The sequence below is a fragment of the Camellia sinensis genome, chromosome 13 (genome assembly GCF_055761805.1).
Source record: "Camellia sinensis isolate YWXY chromosome 13, ASM5576180v1, whole genome shotgun sequence".
Classification (NCBI taxonomy): Eukaryota; Viridiplantae; Streptophyta; class Magnoliopsida; order Ericales; family Theaceae; genus Camellia; species Camellia sinensis.
Window position 1 is genome coordinate 91,121,444 of NC_138973.1, and position 23,060 is coordinate 91,144,503.

General features: G+C 37.7%; 2 protein-coding genes across 2 annotated transcripts; one reads left to right on the plus strand and one right to left on the minus strand.

Annotated features, from left to right (window-relative positions):
- The first annotated feature begins 183 nt into the window (after positions 1-183).
- LOC114312832 (nucleophosmin) lies at positions 184-4,850 on the plus strand. The gene is made up of 7 exons (XM_028259119.2): positions 184-656; positions 1,565-1,675; positions 2,035-2,103; positions 2,317-2,448; positions 4,012-4,089; positions 4,188-4,316; positions 4,396-4,850. The coding sequence occupies exons 1-7, from the start codon at positions 450-452 to the stop codon at positions 4,585-4,587; spliced, it is 918 nt and encodes a 305-aa protein (XP_028114920.2). The 5' UTR covers positions 184-449; the 3' UTR covers positions 4,588-4,850.
- A 1,037-nt stretch (positions 4,851-5,887) lies between these two features.
- PRMT11 (arginine methyltransferase 11) lies at positions 5,888-14,242 on the minus strand. Its single transcript, XM_028259110.2, has 9 exons — positions 13,873-14,242; positions 12,664-12,674; positions 11,536-11,691; positions 9,694-9,757; positions 9,450-9,592; positions 8,219-8,306; positions 7,811-7,926; positions 7,544-7,694; positions 5,888-6,575 (listed from the first exon to the last, which is right to left on the minus strand). Exons 1-9 carry the CDS (start codon positions 14,111-14,113, stop codon positions 6,370-6,372), a joined length of 1,176 nt encoding a protein of 391 aa, XP_028114911.2. The 5' UTR covers positions 14,114-14,242; the 3' UTR covers positions 5,888-6,369.
- Between the last annotated feature and the right edge of the window lie 8,818 nt (positions 14,243-23,060).

Consider the following 23,060-nt stretch of genomic DNA (forward strand, 5'->3'; position numbering starts at 1 on the left):
TTTTACTTATAATCAATTTTCTCATTTAGTTATGATATTATTTTTAAGTATTTGATTATGTTTTATTTGTATTTAGTTATAATTGTCATTATTATTTATGATTTAAAAAATATATAATTATATTATTTTTTTATTATAATTATAAGATACATGTAGTACTAGCACTTTTTCCAAGTTAAAATTGGATAGAACTCAATAGTGATCTTCAAAATAAAACACAAACACCTCTTTGCTTGCTTTCTATTGGCCAAAAACTGTAAGACCATCATACGTGGCTCAAAAGCAACCAATCACAAGCAAGAGAACGCTTGTCAAAACCTCATTGTTTCCTACTCCATACACTCCAATTCCTCACGCTGCTATGGTTGACACACGAGTCTCTTCTTCTTCTTCTTCTTATTTATAGGGAGTGAGAAAGAGAGATTGATACATTCTAGAGAGAGAGAGTAATGGCGAGAATCGATGGAATGGTTGTGTTGGTATTGGCAGCATTGGTTGTATCGACATGGGTACCGATGTCTCACTGTTCGAAGAAACCAGTAGGAGCTGCGAGAAAAGAGGACATACCCTACATTAAATGCCAGGTCTGTGAAAAACTCGCAAATCAGTTGTATCAACAAGTTCAGGCCAAACAAGCTCAGATCTCCCCCAAGAAGGTACTGTTATCATCTGGGTTCTCTTTCAATTACTCCCAAATTGTTTAATTTTTATGATTGGTTCAGTTTTGTCATGTCGGTTGCGCTCAATTTTGTTGTTGTGTTTGTGGGTATTGCTCATTTTAATGGATTTGATTATCAATTTCCTTTATTTTTCTCATCAACTGGGTTTTGTTCGATCTTTGTGTATTCTGTTTCAGTTTCGTCATGTTGGCTTGTGTTATAATTTACATAACTCTCTTGGATTGTGATTTCTATGTTTTCGTCAATTTGATCATCTAGGTTGTTTCCCAAGCACTGGGTTAATAATTTTCTTCACTAATTTTTTTGTTGCAATTTGGTTGTGATATGGGATTTGGTTATTTTCTATCAACTGGCCTTTTCTCCTATCCTATTTTACATGGACTCAATGGATGTCGGGTGCGGTGCGTATCTAGAGGTCGGATTTGGATTCATCAAACCTTAAATTTAAGGGTACATGGGCTTGTGAAAAAATGTCATATTTTTATAATTTTAATTTATTATGTGAGATATGATATGATGGTGTTATATGTAATATACACTGTCAAAAAATGACATTTATAGCAATAATAATAATAATAATAATTATTATTATTATAATAATGTTAAATACAAATATATAAGAATTGTCCAATCAGAAGTGTATGGTGTCCAATTTGAAGAGTCCATGTAACATAGCAGTTATCTCTCACAATGTTTGTTTAAGAACTTGGTTCCTTCTGATTCTGCATTCCTGGATTTAACTGTGTTTTTTTTATTTCGTTCAATTTTATCAGATGGTTTTTGTAGCTAATTTCTTTTGGTACTTTGTAGAGAACCAACTGGTTAATAGTTGTTTCATGAGTATCTGATTATGATATCTATTTTTATGTTCACATTTGGATCAGATATCAGAGTATCAAATAATTGACATAGCAGAGAACCTTTGTAATTTGAAGAAGCAAGAAGCTGATTGGATTCTGAAAATTGATATAGTAGAACAGGGAGACAAGTTGGTGGTGAGTTTCTTTTTAAATTTGATTATTTGATTATATATGAAATTCCTTTCTTTTTTCTTTGTTTGGTAAGCTTTTTTTATTATTTCTGGTAATATTCATGAGTCGAACTTGGACGTATCATATTCTTCATAGATGACATCATGGAATGTTAGTATGTTCGGCAAAATTGTAGTCTGGACAACTTTACCATTTTGGAGTCAGAAAACAAGGATTCTTGTGTCATGTTGTTGCCATGTAGACAAAGCAAAGTCATATAGTACTGCTTTGCTAATGTCCAAAAAGCCTATGCAAAATATAGGTAGAACTTAACTTATTTAATGCTTAACAAAGTTTCTTACTTCAGTTTTGTCCTTGTTTAGCTTGTTGAACAAGACTCTGAAGGGCAATGCAATTCAAAATGCAAAACAATTGAGCGGGCTTGTGAAGAGGTGAGATTTTCATAATCTTTTTTAACTTTGTTGATAGGTTTGCCAAGTCGGTCTATCGTTTGAGAGCATGGGGTACTTGCCACATGGCCTTAGTATTTGATACTTACAGAACTTCAGAATTTGAATGCTTGCTTTATTTTTTCCCCTAATGATTTTGAATCTTCCAATATTCTATATGTGTACTAACATTTTTTCAATTCTGAATTGTTGTAGGTCATGGGGTACTCTGATACTGATGTTGCAGAATATCTATACCAAAAGAAGCCTCAGATTGATTCATTGACTCATTTCTTCTGCAATGACCTTAGTAAAGCATGCAGTGTGAAGCCACCACCAGTTCCTAAGGTGAATACTGCATTGTGATACGCAAGTTAATCCTTTTATGTATTGAATTTAACTTTCTTGTAGAGCATATTTTGTACATTAATGTAGAGCAATTCTCGTCACTTTGCTGTTTCTTTGTTATCGTTTCATACTGTCAATATGATTGAATGTATGGTCATTTTCCAAGAAGTAAGCATATTTTATGAAACGTTCTTTAGAATCCCTTAAATTTCTAATTAGACATATTATAGCTTGTGATTTTGATTTTGGTCTTAGAAACATCCAAAACACCTAGAGGGTGTAAAAGTTGGGAAAACATGGAGGATGCAAGAAGGTGGGTTTAAGGAAACTAATGGGACATGAAAGCTTATTAGTTTTCACATATTATCACACACTTTAACACATTTTTTATACACTTTATGACTACCCATTGAGCAGTCATTATTGTTTTCCTCTTTCGCTCTATTAATGGCAATAACTTGTTACTTTATGTTCATGAGATTGTCAAAATGGTTTTACACTGACTAATATAAGCCTCCCTCTTTGGGACTCTTGATATATTTACAAGGGTAAGACGTTGAGCATACATAAACAAGTTGAGTTTATGTATAACTATGATGTTAACTACATCGGCCTCTTCACAAAAAAGTGGGGTTGCCTACCACTCTCCCTCCTAGACCTTGTTGTAGGTTACACTGGGTATGATATTTTTTTTTCTTTTATTATGTTAATTATGTTAAAAGAAGCCAGTCGAAGGACTCTTTATGACTTGTGTATAGAAAAAAATTGTTGGTGCTATGACGCTAAAAAGGCATGTTAGAAACAGAGAAACAACAACCAACTGGAGCTGCTCCAGTTGATTAGAACCCATGTGCCTTGCTAGGAGGTCAAGGGTTATGTGGGTTCAAGTCGTGGCACATGCAAGGCTCTCCCTCCCCCTAACTATGGCCTTCGATGTACTCAAAAAAAAAAAAGAAAAAGGGGGAGAAACAGCAAGATGTAGCCTAAGATGCAAGTGGCATCTATGCTATGGTGCAAGTAAGCAAACAGTATTTACTTCCACCAAAACAAAGACCCACTTGAACTTCTATGTTTTTGCAATTACTTTCACTTGTTCCTACTGATTTGCAATTCCCCCTTGAATTAAAGCCATAAGTGAAGTTGTGTGGTGTACTTCGATAAATGCCTAATTTTTTACTTAATGCTAACATTAGTTATGACAACATGTTTATGTTGAAGAGCATCAAACATTACCCTGAAACTTGTATTTTAGTATAGTTATCTCAATAGTATACATATTCTTTTCTTTATTGTAGTACAATTCTTTTAAGGTGCTGGAATTTGTTAGACAATTTATAGATCAATATTTAAGCATGGCGACCATCTGCTCTTCAAATGATCAATTTCTGTTATGTTTCACCATGATCATGATTTCCAATCTCCTTAAACTCCATGATTCAAAGAACTCTTTTTAGGATTGTTTATTGCATTTGATAACTGTCAATTTTTTGCCGTAATGATTAATTCGAAGATAATGTTTATGTTCCAAACTCTTTAACCTGATTTTTTAATTTCTATTTTCAGAATAGAACTCCAGGAGAACCCTTTGTCCCGAAATCAGCAAAAGAGGCTGAAATGGAAAAGATGTTGAAATCCATGGAGGTAAGTTCCCTTGTAAAGTTGTAACCGACAAATATTTATATCAATCATTCAATTTTATGCCATTGCCATGATAATATTTTGTTTAACCTCTATTTCAGGGTATGCCGGGAGCTCCCGGTATGAAAATGTATTCAAGGGAAGATTTGATGAACATGAAAAATTTTGGCAGTGAAGATGCAGATGAAGATGATGATGACGATGAAGAGGCAGACTTTCCCTCCAAATTGGTATTAACAAGATCTAATTTCTATGATAGAATAATTGATGATAAGCTGCTTTGCTCTGATCTTGAAAAAATTCTTGTAGGGAAAAGTTATGAGGGAGAAAGAGAGTATGAAGAGTGATTGGAAACAAACAATCACTAGAAAAATTGCAGACGCTGGGGCAGTACTGAAGAAACATGCAATCAATGTCCATCACCGGATACGGGGACCGTGGAAAAGATTAAAAGAAAGTTTTTGGAAGAAGAACTCAAAGTCCAGCAAACCCGAGCTTTAGAGCTTAAAACACTTTTGTAGGAGTAGCAGCAGAGGCAATATTTTTTGTTCCTAGGATTCTTAGTTTCTGTTTGACATTTTAAAAAAGGTTTATTCACACTTTAAATAGCAAATGAGAAAGAAACTGTTGGTTTATCTTCTGAAACTTTTGATTGTTTGGTCACTTTTGGGAAATTCATCAGTCAACCTGATTCTCATTTGTGCTGTCTTCTCCTAAAAGAATTTGCATAGAATGCTATCTATGATTCTATTTTTACTTGGAAAGGTGGAATCCAGTTGGGTTGGACTTGTGGGAACTTGATGGGCTGATGGGATTCGTTACCAATTTCGTTTTTGTGATCCGAATAATTTATTTTATAAAATTATTATCTATGAAAAAATAAAGTCATTTTGATAACCTCATGGAGGTACTCTCTTTCACTCCAAAATAAGGCTATGCAATGGTAATATTACATGATAAGTTTAAGAAATACAATATTTGTTACTAAGATAATTTGATAATAATATTTTTATTTATTATTCAAACAAACATTTTATTTTAAAAATATTTGTTAATGCATGTATTTACGACGCACTAACAAATTATACAATGTATAAAAGCGCATGCAATAAGGATTATATAACCTTGTTTGAGCATTAAGAACACAATAATGCTCATTTTAGTCCCAATGTAAACAAAATGTTCGATTTGATTTTCAAAAACTTATTTTAATATAACCTTTTTTGAGCATTAAGAACACAATAATGCTCATTTTAGTCCCAACGTAAACAAAATGTTCGATTTGATTTTCAAAAACTTATTTTAGAATATTCTGTATAAATATTAAAATTAATTTGGTGAAATAAATAAAAAAAATTAAAAACACCTTACATTTTTATATAAAAAATAATTTTTAAAAATTTAAAATATTAATTTTTATATTTATTTTTATCAAATTAGTTTTCATTTTTTCAACAAAAAATCTGAAAATTTTTTCTAACAAACAAACCAAACAAGCCCAGTACACAATTTTTTTTTAAAAAAATATACTTATATACCATCACTAAATATTCTAAAACGATGAAAACTCAACGCTTCTGCACTGTTTTGTATCTTTATCTTCTTTGTATAAAATCACTATATAAGGTCACATTGGATGGCCCAAAAGGTAAAGAGAAGATAAAATCAAGTTGAACTTACATCTAATTAATTGAAAGTGTTAAGACTCAAAGAGTACTGTAAGCATATAAAATTTGATTGTCAAAACAAAATTTCAAAGTCTAGCCCCCTTCGCCATTCACACAATGGACTAACGACATCCTGAAAAACACCGCAGAATACTATTTGATTGGCTAATATTGTGTTTGATTGAAAAATTTAATGAGAAATTTAGAAAAAAAAATTAAAAAAAATAAATAAAATGTAAATAAAACATACTTATATTTTATCTAATTTCATACACTTTTTTCTTTTTCTCTTTCTAAATCTCTTACCAAATCCCCCAACCAAACACAGCTGAAGTGAAAAACAATATGATTAGTCTTACAATTGTGAGCTATCTGTCAAAGGGCAAATGATGAATAGAATTCTTAAAATTTTTAGCCTGAACTTCAATATCACTTTCTGCACTTCAATGAAAAAATAAAAATAAATAAATAAAACTTTTACAGTATTTTTACAATTTAACCAAACAATAAAACGAGAGAGAGAGAGAGAGAGAATGCTTTCAAAATTGCCGCCGTCTTATCCAATAGAGTTCTGATGTCATGAACGCTTCCAAGAAATTGCTATCTCACAACCAAATTAGCGCATTCTATAAGATTGAGTTCTTGAAACCACACAGCGCCGACCATTCAATGAATATTTGATCATTATATCGACATCACGAGGATTCTTTTTGTTCTGTGCCACCGTCATGCTCCCAACCAAAGCCTCCCCTTCGCATATAGTCAGCACATCTTCTAGGTACAAGACTGTCTGCTTCCAATGTGTAGCCCGTGATCTTGGCCCTGCACAATTATTTTTTTAAAAAATTTAAATTTAAATTCCAATATAAGTGATCAGATTCATATCGAATATTGTGCAGAAGCTATGTATAATATTATGCACAAGACCTGGAATGATGAGGCACTTGAAAAAGTCTGTCACTATTGGGAAACCCAAACTAAATAGATAAACTTGGTGGTGTCGGTGATTTAGTTTCCTACACGAAGCATGGACACCTCTCTGGAAGTCGAGTACGAGTGCCCAACAAGTGGCGGACACACTAGAGAAGTGTCCCTCTTTTTTTCTTTTCTTCAGTCGGACACATCGGGAACAGGCAATGACACATTGTGGACACACTGCTCTGTTTGGTCGAGTTTGTTCTCCAGTTATTTTTTTTTTTTTTTTGAAAAATTAGAAACAAGTTTGACAAAAATAAACACCGAAGTTTTTCTTTTTCAATTTTTTGAAGCGTTTCCATCCCAAAAAATAGAAAATCATATGAAAATAATGATTCTTTTTTTTTTTTTCACCAAACTAGTCTTTGAAAATTTTGTAGATTCAGAAAACTCAACCAAATAGATTAGCATGTCAGTATTGTGTCGTGTGTCTGTGATTCTTAGCCTATTTCAAATAAAGGGTTCTCTTGACTAATTATGACTCAACCACCAGTTGAATTATTATGAATTCACCTACCAAGGCAGGCTAGCAGCTATTCAGGTTGTTGAGAGAGAGAGAGAGAGAGAGAGAGAGAGAGAGAAGCTGTAGAGCATCTGATTAGCACTGGACCTTATTCTTTATACTAGATAAAATTTGAGCACGAGAAAAAATTTTGGATTTAAAATCATCTCAAGGTTTAGAAATGGACTCTCTTTCAAAACTTTTAACCATCTAGTCAGCAGGTAATAGAATCATTAAAACAAATCTTCATAGCAAACAACATAATAAGTTTAAAATAAAATTTTAAAAGAAGTTCTAGTGCAAAGAAATGAACCTGTAGAGAAGCCGGTTAATTTATGGCACTTTGTAAAAGACACATCAAAATAAGCTACAAGAGCATGAATGTAATCATCACGTTCTGCCACAAGCTTAAATGGAGCTGCAAAGGAAGCATCTCCTGGAGCCATCTTAGAGATGTCCATCGTCTGTACTAAGTAAAACAATGAATGTCAATAGAAAAGTAGAGCACCGGATTCATCAGATCCAGCAAACCAACCGATGAATATTTAAAATCAGTAGCCTAGAAGGACACATTTATTACCTTCAGTAACTGGCAGTTCGTAACGATCTGATTCTGGTCGACTGTGTCAACAAGGGGTTCCATCATGGATTGCTTCTTGATACAGCTCATGTCAAAGCCGTATACATTATTCCAAACTGTAATGCCATAGAATGCCAAAAGATTAGGTAAAAATTTCTGCAAGGAAGTGCAAAGAAACACTGGTTTATATAAACACTTGCTCCATTTGTTTCAGCAGAAAATAATTTCAGGACAACCTTATTCGCATTTTCTAGTGTTTGTTATTACAGAAAAGGAAAATCCAGGGAAAATGTGATGCCAGCAGCTGATGCCAGTTGAGCTTGCATTCGCCCACAAATATGAGAATGAAATACAAAGGTAAAGGATATGCATTAATTACAGGATAGAGAGTAAAACCATTAAGCTCACATTCAATCTTGTCTTCTTTGTACTCAGCATCCTCAATGGCTGTCAAATAGAGAGAAGCTTTATCTGGAAGAACTACACCATTGCTAACCTGCAAACAAGCGAGGCAGTAAAAGTTGAGAGAACATATTCAAATCAAATAAGTTAAGGCACCATAGCAAAGACATCTAACGATCAAATGTCTACTGAAAAAATAGCACCACAAACTCCAAATTGCAATGTAACCAAACACTAAATGATGGAAGTGTGCAAGTGATCAAAGCAACATGCCTATGCAAATTCATTTAATTCCTAATTAAAAGCCACCAAAAAATGTTTCTTAACAGCCATATGATTTTTCTGATTCTGTATCTTAGCGATGACTGAATGTACATAGCATAAGCATATCAAACAAGGGTATTACATATAACAACTGAAATTTTCTTAGGTTGTAGATTTGAATTACAGACAAGAAACATAAAAATACAATAGAAAAGAGAGAACTTTGAGAACAAACAAAAGTACAAGAGAAAGATAAAGGAAATACCCTGCTCAATAACAGTTTGTCCAATCTCAAGCCAGTTCAATTGTTCCATAATTGTTCAATAACCAAGGTGACACTTACATTGACTCTAATTTCATTTCACATCCAAGGTCGTTTTTTAGGGATACTAGAAAACCTTAGCTAATGTTGGATTAAGGATTTGAGTGGAGATTTGTGGAGGAAAAGGAAAAAGGAAGAGAAAAGTGAAAACTTTTAGCTTATATTTCATTCACTTTTAACACAAAAAGGGATAAAAATATAATTGCTAAACTGATGTAATATCAAAAAAACTTAAATCCCATTCCAAGAAGATAAAATTCCTTAAAAAAAAAAAAAGAAAGTAAAAACACTCCAACCCAAGTCAAGGTTGATTTCTCAGAATATAACAATTTTAACCAAGATACCAACTTTAAGCAAACAGAAACTTTTACAAACATGTAAATCCCCCAAAAAAATAATTTATTAATTTAAATTATCAATTAAGCTTCACTTCCACAACAATAAATTTCCTAAATAAAGGTGCTGATTATCGAAGAAAAGACTTGTGATCCAGTCAAAGTAGAACTCACAGAATATAAAGTAATTAACTATAATATAATAGTTCCCAAACTTACAAACATGATAAAACAATCTCCACCACTAAACATACAGTAGTAGAGGGTTATTCTTTGAGGGAAAAAAACTGATACAGAAAGCAGGAGGTGTAATTACCAGCCATTTATCACGAGCATATAGGACTGTATTTAACATATTCTCAAACAGCAAAAAATATCCCATCCACTCTGAAACAATGATATCCACTTGAGCAATTGGAAGCTCAATTTCCTCAATCTTTCCCTTCAAAACCGTGATAACTGTAGCAATTATGAGATAAAACATAAAAGGGCTGAATCAGTTGAAAAGTATAATATATATATATATATATTACAAAATTCATGGTTTTAAATGCCATTACCATCTGAAAAACCATTTACTTTAACAATCTCTTGTGCCATGTCAGCCATGTGGGAGCACTCAACCTGAAATTGGAAAGTTCATAGGATCAAGTACATCTATGTGAAAAGCCGAACTCCAATTCTAAAATTTGTAGACCAGACTAAGAAAAAACTGTACAGCATACTATTCGCATGCAAACATACATTCAAATTACGACACCGATGTTGAATGATTACATGTTGTCAACAAGGATACTGTAAACCATGATCCAGTTAAAAATAAGACAGAATTACAGAATAAAAAATTGAGTTTCAGAATGTCATGATGAAGCAAGCTAATCACTATATGAATGAAAAATGTAAAAATAACTACTGGATAATGATTCTAATCCTATCAGAAACATCAACGAATGAAGAGTGTAAAATCCAATCATTTAAATGAAATATTATGTGTGCAACAAATTTTGACACAGCTGAATGTGGGGTGGCAATAGAGGCAACTAGGAAATTGACCAGATAAACAAAATTAAAGACCACAAATTCAAACATCTATGTAGTAACAAGAAACTAATCACCTCTAGAATTTCCCAATCTTTTACAAGAAGTATAATGACTATTACCGACTATACCTAGTTATCCTTTTAGAACATCAACAAATACAAGAAGTAAAATCAAATGATTGAAGGGCAGTCACAGTACATGAGGCTCAGGTTTTGGCCAAGATCAAATGTACATAGCTTTACCCCGTGTGGGGAGAGGCTGTTTCCACTCCTTGAACCCAATGATCGAGGTTAAGCACACATAGTATAAGATTAGAAGTCATTTTCAAGTTGTATGGTCATGTAAACAACCAAGAGCTCTTTCTGTGGAAAAATATTTCATACTGATCTCTGTAAGACACTAGTTTGGGAAGCAGATGCAGGAGCGGGAGCGGGGGTGCGAGATCGTCAATCTTAAAAATGTATGGGATTGAGAGTGCCTTCAAAAGTGTTTATATGTTAATTTATATATAGTATTAACTTGCTGGGTTTTATTCTTTTTTATTATATAGAAGAAAATTATTGTTTAAATCAAATTTCATTTCCTTAAAACATAAGACAATCATTATTAATATCAAGGAGATGTGGTAGCTTAGTGGTCCAAAGCACCTTTTTTGTCTCCAATGGGTTGGAGGTTCGACTCCCAGAGCAAGCACAACAGAACTACAAATTAAATTGGACATACATGTGCTGTCATCACAGATCATGTGTTGTTGGGTTGCATGCACAACCTCACTCATGCTCCTTTGTCTGTGCATGAAGTACACTCTTGTACAATAGAGGAACACGTGTTCATTAATAAATAAAAAGAATTCGTGACTTATCAGCTATAAATACGCAAACTGACAAAATCAGACTCTGAATTCCGCACGACTTCATTCATAATTTGCAGGTTCGCGATTTTGAGCGTGATCCACCACCCAAAGCACACAGATTAGGCAAATTAGGGTTCACTCAAGTGATTTGGTTTGGATAAGATCATTATTGCTCTCTGCATCAATTTGTCTTAATAAATGAAAAGGACAAACTAGATAGCAAATATAAATAGAAACATCTAAAATTATATAGTTGACACCACTAACCATCCTAGTAATTTTTTAATTATATTAATAACAACGACAAATTTATGATCTAGCAGATGATTAAAATGATTGGCAAAAAATTTTGTAGCTAAGCCACAGCTGAACACTTGTTTATGCATGGGCAATTTATAGACCAATGACCTTAAGTAACTAGAAAAGATCTGGTTACACAATTTCTATAAAAACATAAAATGTAAATAGAAATTGAAAAATGAGAGTGAAGGAGGAATCAAAGGCATACCGCATAAACATGTTTTGCCCCCGCTTTTGCACAAAATAGTGACAAAATTCCAGTCCCAGCACCCACATCAAGGACTATTTTGTCCTTGAATAAGAAAGGATTCTTATAAATAACATTTTGGTAAGTCCTAGTTCTCACTGCATCCTTCAACATTTCCTGCAAATAAAAGAGGCTAGGCAAACTTAACCTAGATACAGAGTCCAGGGAAAAGAGAATTTTAATTTTTTATTGGCAACAACGAAAAAAGTTTTATCAAAATGAAAAAGGAAAAGCAGTAAAAGGGGGACAAGAGGTCCACCAAGAACAAAAAGGAAAAATAATCTGACATCCTACACATGGCTCTCTAATCCTTAAAAAAAATACATAAAAAATAATAATAAAAAAGAACCCCTCTAAAAGGAGGAGCAGTTGACACCCAACAAGAGGCCAAAAACAAATCATTTCCCAAATGCTTTCAATTCAAGATCTTATTTCCCCTAAAAACAGCATGTGTTCCTTTCAAGCCATAAGATAAGACCCAAAGAACTGCACTATCCACACATCTCCAAAGATAATTACACTAACAAAGTGATCAACTGAGACAAAAGCTGTAGGAAACAATAAAAAAAGCCTGTTTTGTTGATGTAATTCACATAGCGCAGAGAGTGGGGGCATAGTAGTACTAATAGAAGGAGGTGTGGTGCAAAGGACAGGTGGCCTGAGCTTTACAGAACTGAAGCTATGCCAATCTTCGCCACGAATAAATGTAGTTATGTACGTATGAGCTACACAAACAGTACCAAACTATAGATGGAATCCCCAGTTGAGACATAATTCAAACCAATATAACCACCACTTCTAAGGAATCTTCATCAGTACATACAGAACTTGAGAGGGGTCTCACAGGCTCTCAGCCATCGCGATTGGTCTCGCGGGGAGCAGAAAATCCTTACAAAATAGGACACAGAAATATCTGACAAATGTAAACCACAAGCATAATAAGTGGAAATATATACAACTACCATAAAAATGATATCACAGTACACGAAATCCCGAAAATAAATTAAATGAACTTAAATATTCACATGAGTTGTTACAACAACCAAACAATGGATGGCTTTACATCCAATCCAAATGCAGCAAACTTACTTCATGAATACCTGCAACACAAAAGCACACCAAAAGAAAATTATATTCAGTCCCTCCAAGCAGCAAGAGCAAAAACATAATGAATAAGAAACAACATTTTTGTTCCCTTAATAATGATTATTTACTTTTCAGTACACTATCCAAACTTCTCAAGAATATTAATATTCTCCACAAGTTTCGTCCACTGGAGTGAAGTTTGGAATAGAATAGCCATTCTGTCGGAAACCCCATTTCCCATGTTTGGTTCCGTAAAAAGGAAAGAAAAGTGCATATAGAATCACAATTCACCAATTTAGGAGATTGGCCATTCCATTGGGAGGTCAAGGAATAGCCATTCCATTCTTAACCAAAATCATTCTAGTGAATCATACACTGCCTCAATAAAAAAAGTTTACCCAAATATTACATTAAGTTATAGTTTTGAGAACTCTATGTCTATGTATAACATAGAAAGAAATTAAAAACCAAACATTATAAATTTTTCAGAACTTAGCATATTCTACCAAAGAAATATGGAAGGTTTGGAACATTAATGTTCCATTAATTGCCAAGAAAATGGAAGAAAAAGCTCAAATGCTATAATAGCTCATTATACTATAATTCCACATCCAGAAAAAACAAAGACTCCCACCCCAACATTCCCCCAAACAACAAAAAAACATCAAATTCAAATTTTCATCATCTTCTCAACCCCTTAGGTCTCTCAGCAACCAAACAGAGACCACACCCAACTATAAATAGACCCAGAAGTGCTAAGGCTCCATTTGGTTTCACCTAAAAAGGCAAAGTATTAGCTACATAACCCAAAATCATTTCAGTTTGGATTCAGCTTAATTATCTGACAAAATCATCTTTTAATTTGTATTTATTTTATTTTATTTTCACTTTTTGAGTACTAGTCTAGCAGTTTTTTTTTTTTTTTTTAAATCAAATTACCTGAAATTTTTCCAAGAATTACAAAAAAGAAATCTTTTAGCATTTGCTAATTGTATATCAGTTTTTTAAACGACTCCTATCCTAGAAAAGCGAAAAAAGCTACTAAAAAGCATTTGCCAAACCAGCGCTTATAAATCTAAAGGATCAAAACTATAAATACACAAACACAGAGATATATAAACATAAAAAGGAGAGTAATTTGAGAACAAAAAGGCAGAGAATGAGAGAGAATGAGAGAGAGAGAGAGAGAGAGAGAGAGATATTGTATTATACCGAAGTGAGAGTAGGAATCGAAGTAATAGTCGGCGCTGGTCTTGTCGGTGCCGATGATGGAGTCTTGGGTGGTGTCGCACATGAGTGCGTCGTCCTCGAGGTTGGAGCTTTCAGTGACAGTCTCCTCCAGAGTCTCGTCTTGGTCTTCGTTTTCGAACTCGAACTTGATCTTCCTCGGTCTCTGGATATCGAAGTTGGTGTTTGCGATCATTTCATCGTCGTTGTTGTCCCGGAGATCCATTGTTGGCTTCTCTGTGAAGGTTTAGGCTTCTCGGGACAGTAGAGGCAGCGGGGGACTAGGGTTTTTGTGAGCTCTCTCTCTCCTCTTGGCGTCTCCTCTTCCCTACTGCTTTTTTTTAAGCTTGGGTAATTTTGCCGAGGACGCACCAGTTACGCGGTATTTTGTAAAAAACGACGTCGTAGTCATGTTTGCTGGAAACTCTTCATACGGCATCGTTTTATGGTGTGTTTTGAAACTTTTTAATTTGTTAATGAAAAATATTTCAGGCAGTAATTTATCATCCTTACAAATTATTTCTAATAATATATTTGATAAATATCAAATTTTAATTTGTCAAATATTAATATTAAATTAATAGAAGAGTTAATCATTTGCGATTATTTTTTTTATTTTTTATTTTTTGTCAACATTTTTAATGTTTGGAATGACCTAAATAAGTGTACCTTTGTCTTTTTACGAAAAGATATACAAAAAAGTAGAGATCTAATGTGATGAAAAAAAAATAAAAAGATAAAAAAATAAATTATTTTATATATGCCAAACTTGACCGTAGTACACTATTTGTACGGGAAAGAAATAAATCTTCTCGTATAATCCTGTTGACCAAGTCAACTCTCCTCCATAAGTCGTCGCTTTATCACCTGAAAACACAAACGTGAGCTAGCCGGCGGGTGTGTGCCGGAAACCTCTCCGATGCCTAAGTCAGTAAGCTTGACAAATAGACAAAGCCCTGAGTATTCAAAAAGCAAAGTTGTGTGTTACCTCTCCAAAGGTGATGTTTGTGAGCTTTTATAGGTTTTGTGTGGCACAATCCTAGTAGGACTTCTATTCCTCCATGCAGAATCCTCGTAGGATTCATACTCCTGTAGGATAATGTTTATCCTTTAACACCCCCTCACTGCTTAAACCAAGTGAGATGGTTTTATTATGGCCGAACTCCAATATGACCAAAGTAATTATCGCTATGCCGAGCCTCATAATAGGCCGAACTAGCTCTTCCTTTTACTTTTCGTACGTCGGCTTCTCATGCACAACACACGGCGCGGTTAGGCCGAACTAACAAGTCGTGACCGGTATAACTCCAAGACTGGTCTAATGCAAAGATACTGTTAGATCGATCTAACTTCGTTCTTACGTCGGACCGGACTAGCTTCGCAGTCTTAGAACCGGACTAACTTCGGAATATCCATACGACCGGAGTGACTTACGTGGCCCCTTTACTTGGCCCTTTATACTGTGGCTCATAACGGCCCATCACCTAGCTCGGCCCAATTTTCACATAAATTACCCTTTCAATTGCCCCTTAATTCCATCTGCACAGCATGATAGGGATTACCTGTCTATCAGCCGAGCTGAAGTTTTTAAGCCTTTCCAGCCAAGCTAAAAAAAACCCTTTAGCCTTTCCAACCGAGCTAATTTCACTCCGGGCTCTGCTTGTCCGATCCAAACGTCTCGTCAATCACAGCGACTGTAACGCTTCCCATTCTAATCACACGTGGCACGCTCTGATTGGCTGAGGACGGCTGTCACGCCGTCTTCGTACTTCGTGTTTTTTGAACAGTCCCGCCCAATTTTTGGGCTTTCAAACAAAAACAAACCCTGAGGCCAGAGCCCCTTCACTTTTGTCATCCATCTTCTTCCTTTCCTTCGAGTTCTTCATTGTTCTGAAAGAGCTCGTGAACTGCTGCTTTTTGCTTTCATCTTCAGCTCCTGCTCCCTCATCTGGTTAGTATTGTACATCTTAGTTGCTCTTGTTTGTTTTCGTATTTGTTCTATGCGTTTTGTTTTCTGTGTTTTCTGCAAACACGTTTTTCTGTTTTGTTTTGCTTTGCTTTGTACTTCTATGGGAAAAACTTAACAGTAGAGCATATGAATATATGTAATATCCTGTAGAAGACTAGTCTTTGATCCAAAATCATGATGCAACCGAACTAGGATACTGTTTAACTTAGGTAGAAGTCTAGTCAACGCACAATCGGACTAACACTTCATGTTTACACCAGTAGCTTTGAATAAGTCAAAACTTCTTGATAGTCCTTAGCCGAGGTAACCAACCCAACTAGGTTTGCTCTTAGCATAATGAGATACCTGAACTCCAACTGATCTATGCCTTTGGGGCTAAACCAGCTTTCTTAGTTTTTTAGATGGAACTCAGAAAGCGGCCCCTAGGCGATCAACCGGTCAAACAGAACTGTTCCCTCGACCGAGATATGTAGACGCTTGCCGTGCCTGAACTAGAAAAGCCCTGCTCAAACCGAGCTACAAATCACCTTGCAGAAACCGAGTTAGAACCTGTAGCATCCACATAGCCGAAGTATGGCTCCTGTTTTTTGTACTTTTTATTTTGTAGCACGGTCCAACGATCTGTGCTTAACCCCTTTGTTTTCTACTTTGCAGACTTAGGTTGCCCAGGCACTCCTCTGCGTGCTTAACCGAGCTACTGAGACAATCTTGTGGATCGAACTTTAATTTATTCATAAATTATACCATAAATGGGGAAGTATAGGTATCTAGTAGACACTCCGGGCGGCTTAGCCGAATTCAGAAAAGACTACAATATATCTGATGACGTCCACCTGTTTTTAGCCGAAAAAGATGTCATTCCTTGGGGCAATGAAGGCTTTGTCCCCTTCGCCCTTTTGTCAATTATTGAAACCGGACTGCGATTTCCAATCCAACCTTTAATTTGCGAGTTTCTTAGGCAAACTAGACTATGCCCTACCCAACTATCCACCAATTCATATCGCATAATAATGGGAATAGCCGAACTAAACCGGCAAGCCAGTCTCAACCTTGGTCTGGCCAAAATCTTTCACCAATACTCCATTGGTTCGAAGGAAGACGGCTGGGTATACTACCTCAGAATACGCCGCTGTCGTGAAAAAATAATAAAAAACACACCAGATAAGGACTTGAATGACGACGATTTTTTCTGGGTGTCTGGGAATTTTGAGGATCATCAAGCCCAGATTCCTGGCCGACGTATAAACTGGAAAAAAGGAGAACCTGGTAAATTTACTTCGGTTTTCTTGCTTGCTATTTTATATTTCGGTTTGTCAATCTTTAAGCCGAACTAACAGTTGTCTTTTTTTGCAGATTCTGCCCACCTTCATTCTTTATACAGCTACCCCAATCTAGCGACTTTGTGCGCCGCACTACGGTATCCAGAACGTAGTTAGGCTAAGCTGTTAAAGTTCGAGCCGACTTACAGATACAGCGGTCGCTGAAAAGCGAGAGTGACCGACTTTCTTCTTGATGAGGCCCCAGAACCGGACCCAACCTTGCCCGAAATCAGACTAATCCCACTAACTGCTGAAGAAGAAATGGCTAAAAAGAGCAGAGTAAGGGCACTTCTAACTGAAACTAACAGTCCTGAAGTATCGCCACCAAGCCAAACGCAGCCCGCCGTTGTGGCCCTCCCTTCTCAACAGCCTTCTTCATCACGCCCCTCTAAGTGTGCCCGATCTACCCCGACCGAACAACAGCTTGTAGATGAGGACGAATCCATCCCACCACCAAGTCCCCAACCCATCCTTCAACCGGAGCAACCTGACCGAGCTGACTCCTCCAAATGGGCTTCAATTCTCACTTTTCAAGACCGAGATATCCAGGAGTCTGATTCGGTCGTTGCTGAGAAGGATCACTTGATGGCTTTCAATCTAGCCAAGAGTGTTTGCCTTCCGAAGGATATGGAGCACCACAACAAGCAACTAAACACCGAGCTGAAGGTCATCCGGTCTTCTACAAAATCAATGATCCTGGTAAGTGGCTCTCCCTTTTCTGTCTAATTTTTCCCAACTGTCAGTCAGGCTGAAGAGAGTTACTATTCTTTTGCAGGCCATTCAGAAGAATAATATTGCACATAAAAAGGTACTGGAGCTCCGCAAGACAACAAGGCATGCCATGGCAGATGCCGAGGCCAAGACAGCCGAACTTGAGCGTGCCAAGAAGCAGATAGCCGAGCTACAGTTCGAGAACGGTCGCTTGACCGGACTTGTTAGCTCGGCTGAAGCTGAAAAACAAAAAATTGCAATAACAGTGAAAGATAAATACTTGCGCGAGTTGGCCAAACTCGAAGGCAAAAAAGACGCCGAAATAGCAGATTTGAAGAAGAAGGTCGGTGATGCCAACGCCGCAGGCTTCAAAGAGGCGGAGGGCCTCTATATTCCGCAATGCGAGAGGGCAAAGGATTTATTCTTCAAGTGCGGCTGGAGAAGTGCTGTGGAGTAGCTCGGCTGTGGGCCTGAAACCGAGGTCTACAATGCTTCTCAGTACTTCATTCTGGCCTCGCTTGCGGAATATGCTGCTTCGGTCCAAGAACAATTCTTGCAGGATTCAGATGATGAAGATGATAAAAATGAACAAACTGTTATTCCGGTAGTCGACGCGCAAGTCAACGATCAATCAGCTCGGTTGGAGGCAACGGTGGAAGACCTGACTGTTGAGCCATCGACTGATATCGTTCTGCCAGTTGCTACTAAGACGGATCTTCCATCTGCAACCGGCGCTCAAGTCGACATTGATGCCGAAATTGAAGACCTTTTCTCTTGATTTTGTATTTTTTCTTTTTTGCTACTTTTTTACTCTTGTAATCGGGCTACGGCCCCTCCTTTGTATTTGCTTCCTGATGAATGAAAATTTTCATGAACTCTTACTTCGGTTGATCCGTATGTTTGTACTGATTTTTCCATGATCTTTTTACTTCCAAACTGTTATCTCGGTTTTTGCTGGTCAAACTAACTATGCTTACCAGCCAACCACTCCTTAGCCGACATAATTACTTCGGCTGAGGAGTACACAGAGTTGGTTTAATTCAGCCAACCACTCTTCAGCCATACCCTTACTTCGGCTGAAGAGTACAAAGAGTTGGTTTAATCCAGCCAACCACTCTTCAGCCATACCCTTACTTTGGCTGAAGAGTACAAAGAGTTGGTTTAATCTAGCCAACCACTCTTCAGCCATACCCATACTTCGGCTGAAGAGTACAAAGAGTTGGTTTAATCCAGTCAACTACTCTTCAGCCATGCTCTTACTTCGGCTGAAGAGTATAAAGAGTTGGTTTAATCCAGCCGTTTAGTTTTTCCAGCCAACTTAGAATAATGTTTGGTTATTCCGACCAAACGTCCTACAGCCTGGATCCTTATCCTGGGTTTAGGAAGGGTATTGGTTTAATCCAACCAACCTCTAAGTTAGTTTTTCCAGCCAACTTAGAATAATGTTTGGTTATTCCGACCAAACGTCCTGCAGCCTGGGTCCTTATCCTGGGCTTAGGAAGGGTGTTGGTTTAGTCCAGCTAACCCCTAAGTTAGTTTTTCCAGCCAACTTAGAATAATGTTTGGTTATTCCGACCAAACGTCCTGCAGCCTGGATCCTTATCCTGGGCTTAATAAGGGTGTTGGTTTAGTCCAGCCAACCTCTAAGTTAATTTTTCCAACCAACTTAGAATAATGTTTGGTTTATTCCGACCAAACGTCCTGCAGCCTGGATCCTTATCCTGGGCTTAGGAAGGGTGTTGGTTTAGTCCAGCCAATCTCTAAGTTAGTTTTTCCAGCTAACTTAGAATAATGTTTGGTTATTCCGACTAAACGTCCTGCAGCCTGGATCCTTATCCTGGGCTTAGGAAGGGTGTTGGTTTAGTCCAACCAACCTCTAAATTAGTTTTTTCAGCCAACTTAGAATAAAATGTTCGCAATGTTCCTAAACTTCACTAAGGCTAACTTTTACAGAGAACAACTCATGCTGAAAAGAATCGATTGTTTTATTGAGGAAAAAGAAATTACATATGTTTGAAAGAGGAAAACTAAAACTTAAAAATAAAATAACTTGAGATTGGCGGTGTTCCATGGCCTAGGGATTGCTTTGTCGTCCTTGTCTTCTAAGTGGTATGCCCCTTTGTCTGCTAACCCAACCACTTTGTAAGGACCTTCCCAGTTTGGCCCTAGCTTGCCATCTCCTGGTATCAAAGTGTTTCCCATCACTTTGCGTAGTACCTAATCTCCGATTTTGAATTGTCTTGGATGCACCATTTTGTTGTATTTCTTGGATAACTCTTGTTGATACGAGGCAATGTGAACCAGTTCTCTTTCCCTTTTTTCTTCCGCAAGGTCAAGTTCTAATGCTATGGCTTCTCCATTCAAGTTTGGATCAAAATTTTCGCTTCGAATTGTGGGGAGGCCAACTTCCAGTGGGATTACTACTTCCATTCCATAAGCTAAGGAGAATGGTGTCTCTCCTGTTGATCGACGAGGTGTGGTGCGGTAAGCCCATAAAACATGAGGGAGTTCATCCACCCATTTGCCTTTTGCTTTTTCTAACCTTTTCTTCAGTCCATCAAAGACGACTTTGTTTGATGCTTCTGCTTGGCCATTTGCTTGAGGATATGCCGGTGTAGAATTATAGAACTCTATCTTGTACTCTTCACAAAAGCCTCTGAAGATTCTGCTGTCGAACTGAGTGCCATTGTTTGAGATAAGGGCTTTTGGTATGCCAAACCGAGTGATGAAGTTCTGCCAGACGAATTTCTTCACATCTCTTTCCTTGATTGATGCCAATGCTTCTGTTTCCACCCACTTTGTGAAGTAGTCTGTTGCTGCGAGAAAGAACTTTCGGTTGCCGGGTGCTGTCAGAAGTGGTCCTACTATGTCCAAGCCCCACATTGCGAAAGGCCATGGGCTAGTTAATGGTAGGAGTTCTCTTGCTGGTTGATGTATTTGGTGTGCGAATTTTTGGCATTTCTCACACCTCGTCACGTATTTCTCTGAGTCTGCATGCATGTATGGCCACCAGTATCCTTGTGAAATGGCCCTGTAGGCTAACGATCTTCCTCCTTGATGGCTTCCGCACACCCCTTCGTGTATCTCGTATAAGAATGCTTCCACATTGCTGGGGTGGACACACTTTAGATAGGGTCCTGAGAACGACTTTTTGTATAATGCCAATGATGGGGAGAGCCAAAATCGCTATGACTTTGCTCTAATTTTGTTGGCTTCTTTCTTTTCTTCCGGTAGGACGCCATCTTTCAAGAATAGCATGATGGGATCCATCCATGAGGGGCCTAGTTCTGTGCAACATACCTCTTCTGCTTCGGGGTCCTCAATGCTTGGTCTAGGTAGGTAGTCGATCAGTAGTGGATGAGGGATGGAGGTGTCTGCCATTGAGGCGAAGCCTGCTAGTTCGTCTGCTCTACTATTTTCCTCCCTGCCGATTTGCTCTATCCTTACTACTTCGAATTTCTTGATCTCTGTTCTGACCAATTCTTGGTACTTGGCCATCCTGTCATCATTTGCTTCATAGTCGCCAGAAATTTGGTTTACCACCAGCTGTGAGTCGCTGTAAACCATTAATTCGGTAGCCTTCATATGGTATGCTGATTTGAGTCCTGCTAGAAGTGCTTCATATTCCGCTTCGTTGTTTGATGCTGGGAAGCCAAGGTTGATTGCTTGCTCCACAACTAAGCCGTCTGGTGAGATGAGGACTATGTCAAGCCCTGCACCATGCCGGTTGGATGCTCCATCCACAAAGAATTTTCACATCTCACCAACGAACAACTTCCAGCAGGTGGAGGGGTCGGATGATGTCGTGGGGTCAAGAACGTTGCTGGTGTTTTCTTCAAGGTCCATACTTGCTGTCTGCCCTCGCTATCTGATTGAACCAAGTCTTTATTTGTTGGTGAGTCTTGGTTTGTTGAAGCTTGGTTTGTTTCTTTCTTGCTGTCTTTAGTCTGGTCTACCTTTGAGTCTGACTGAGTACCTTCTGCTAGGGATTGCGCTATTCCGACGTCATCTTCCATCCCTTGTTCGGTTGTGTCAGTTAGGTCGACTGGGCAGATATGATGACTTCCAGGAGTAAATTCTGCGACGAAGTCTTCCAAAGATTGGGCCTTTACTGCGGTCCTGGGTTGGAACTTAATGTCGAATTGTCCCAACTCTACTGCCCACTTTAAGATTCGCCCAGAAAAGTTCGCCCTCTCAAACAAAGCTTTTAGTGGAAAAGCTGTGAGGACAACTATGGTGTGGGCGTGAAAGTAGTGTGCCAATTTCCTGGAGGCCATCATTAAGGCCAATGCAAGTTTCTCTAATGGCAAGTACCTTGTTTCAGCTCCTAGCAATGTCTTGCTGACATAATAGATGGGCAGATGTTGAATTCCTTCCGCACGAACCAACACTGCGCTAATTGCGTGCTGAGAGACTGCAAGGTATAGGAAGAGTTCTTCTCCTGGTATTGGGGTGACCAGTAATGGTGGGGAGGACATGTATTCTTTCAGGCTTTCCAGTGCTTGGTCGCATTCTTCGTCCCATTCGAACTTGGCTTTTAAAGCTTGAAAGAATGGTCGTAGTCTGTCTGACGATCGACTGATGAACCGATTGAGCGCGGCCGCCATGCCGGTGAGATGCTGTACTTCTTTTGCTGAGTTTGGTCTCTCCAACTCCTGAATTGCTTTGATCTGGGAGGGGTCCACTTCTATACCCCGGTTGGTCACAAGGAAGCCCAAGAATTTGCCAGATCCTACACCGAATGCACACTTAGATGCGTTGAGGCGCAGCTTGTGCTTCTTCAGGATATCAAACATCTCTCCTAGGTCCTTGAGATGGTCATTTTCATTCTTGCTTTTGACCACCATGTCGTCGATGTAAGCCTCCATCATTCTTCCTAACAATGGTTCAAACATCTTGGTGACCATTCGTTGGAATGTTGCCCCTGCGTTCTTCAGGCCAAAGGGCATGACCTTGTAACAGTATAGTCCTCTTGGAGTTGTAAAGGATGTGACCTCCTGGTCTGGTTCATGCATGGTGATTTGGTGGTAGCCTCTGTATGCATCCAGAAAGCTAAGTCGGTTGTGCCCCGCCGTTAGGTCTACCAGTTGATCTATCCGTGGTAGAGGAAAGCCGTCTTTTGGGCACGCCTTGTTGACTGTTTTATAGTCGATGCAGACACGCCATTTGCTATT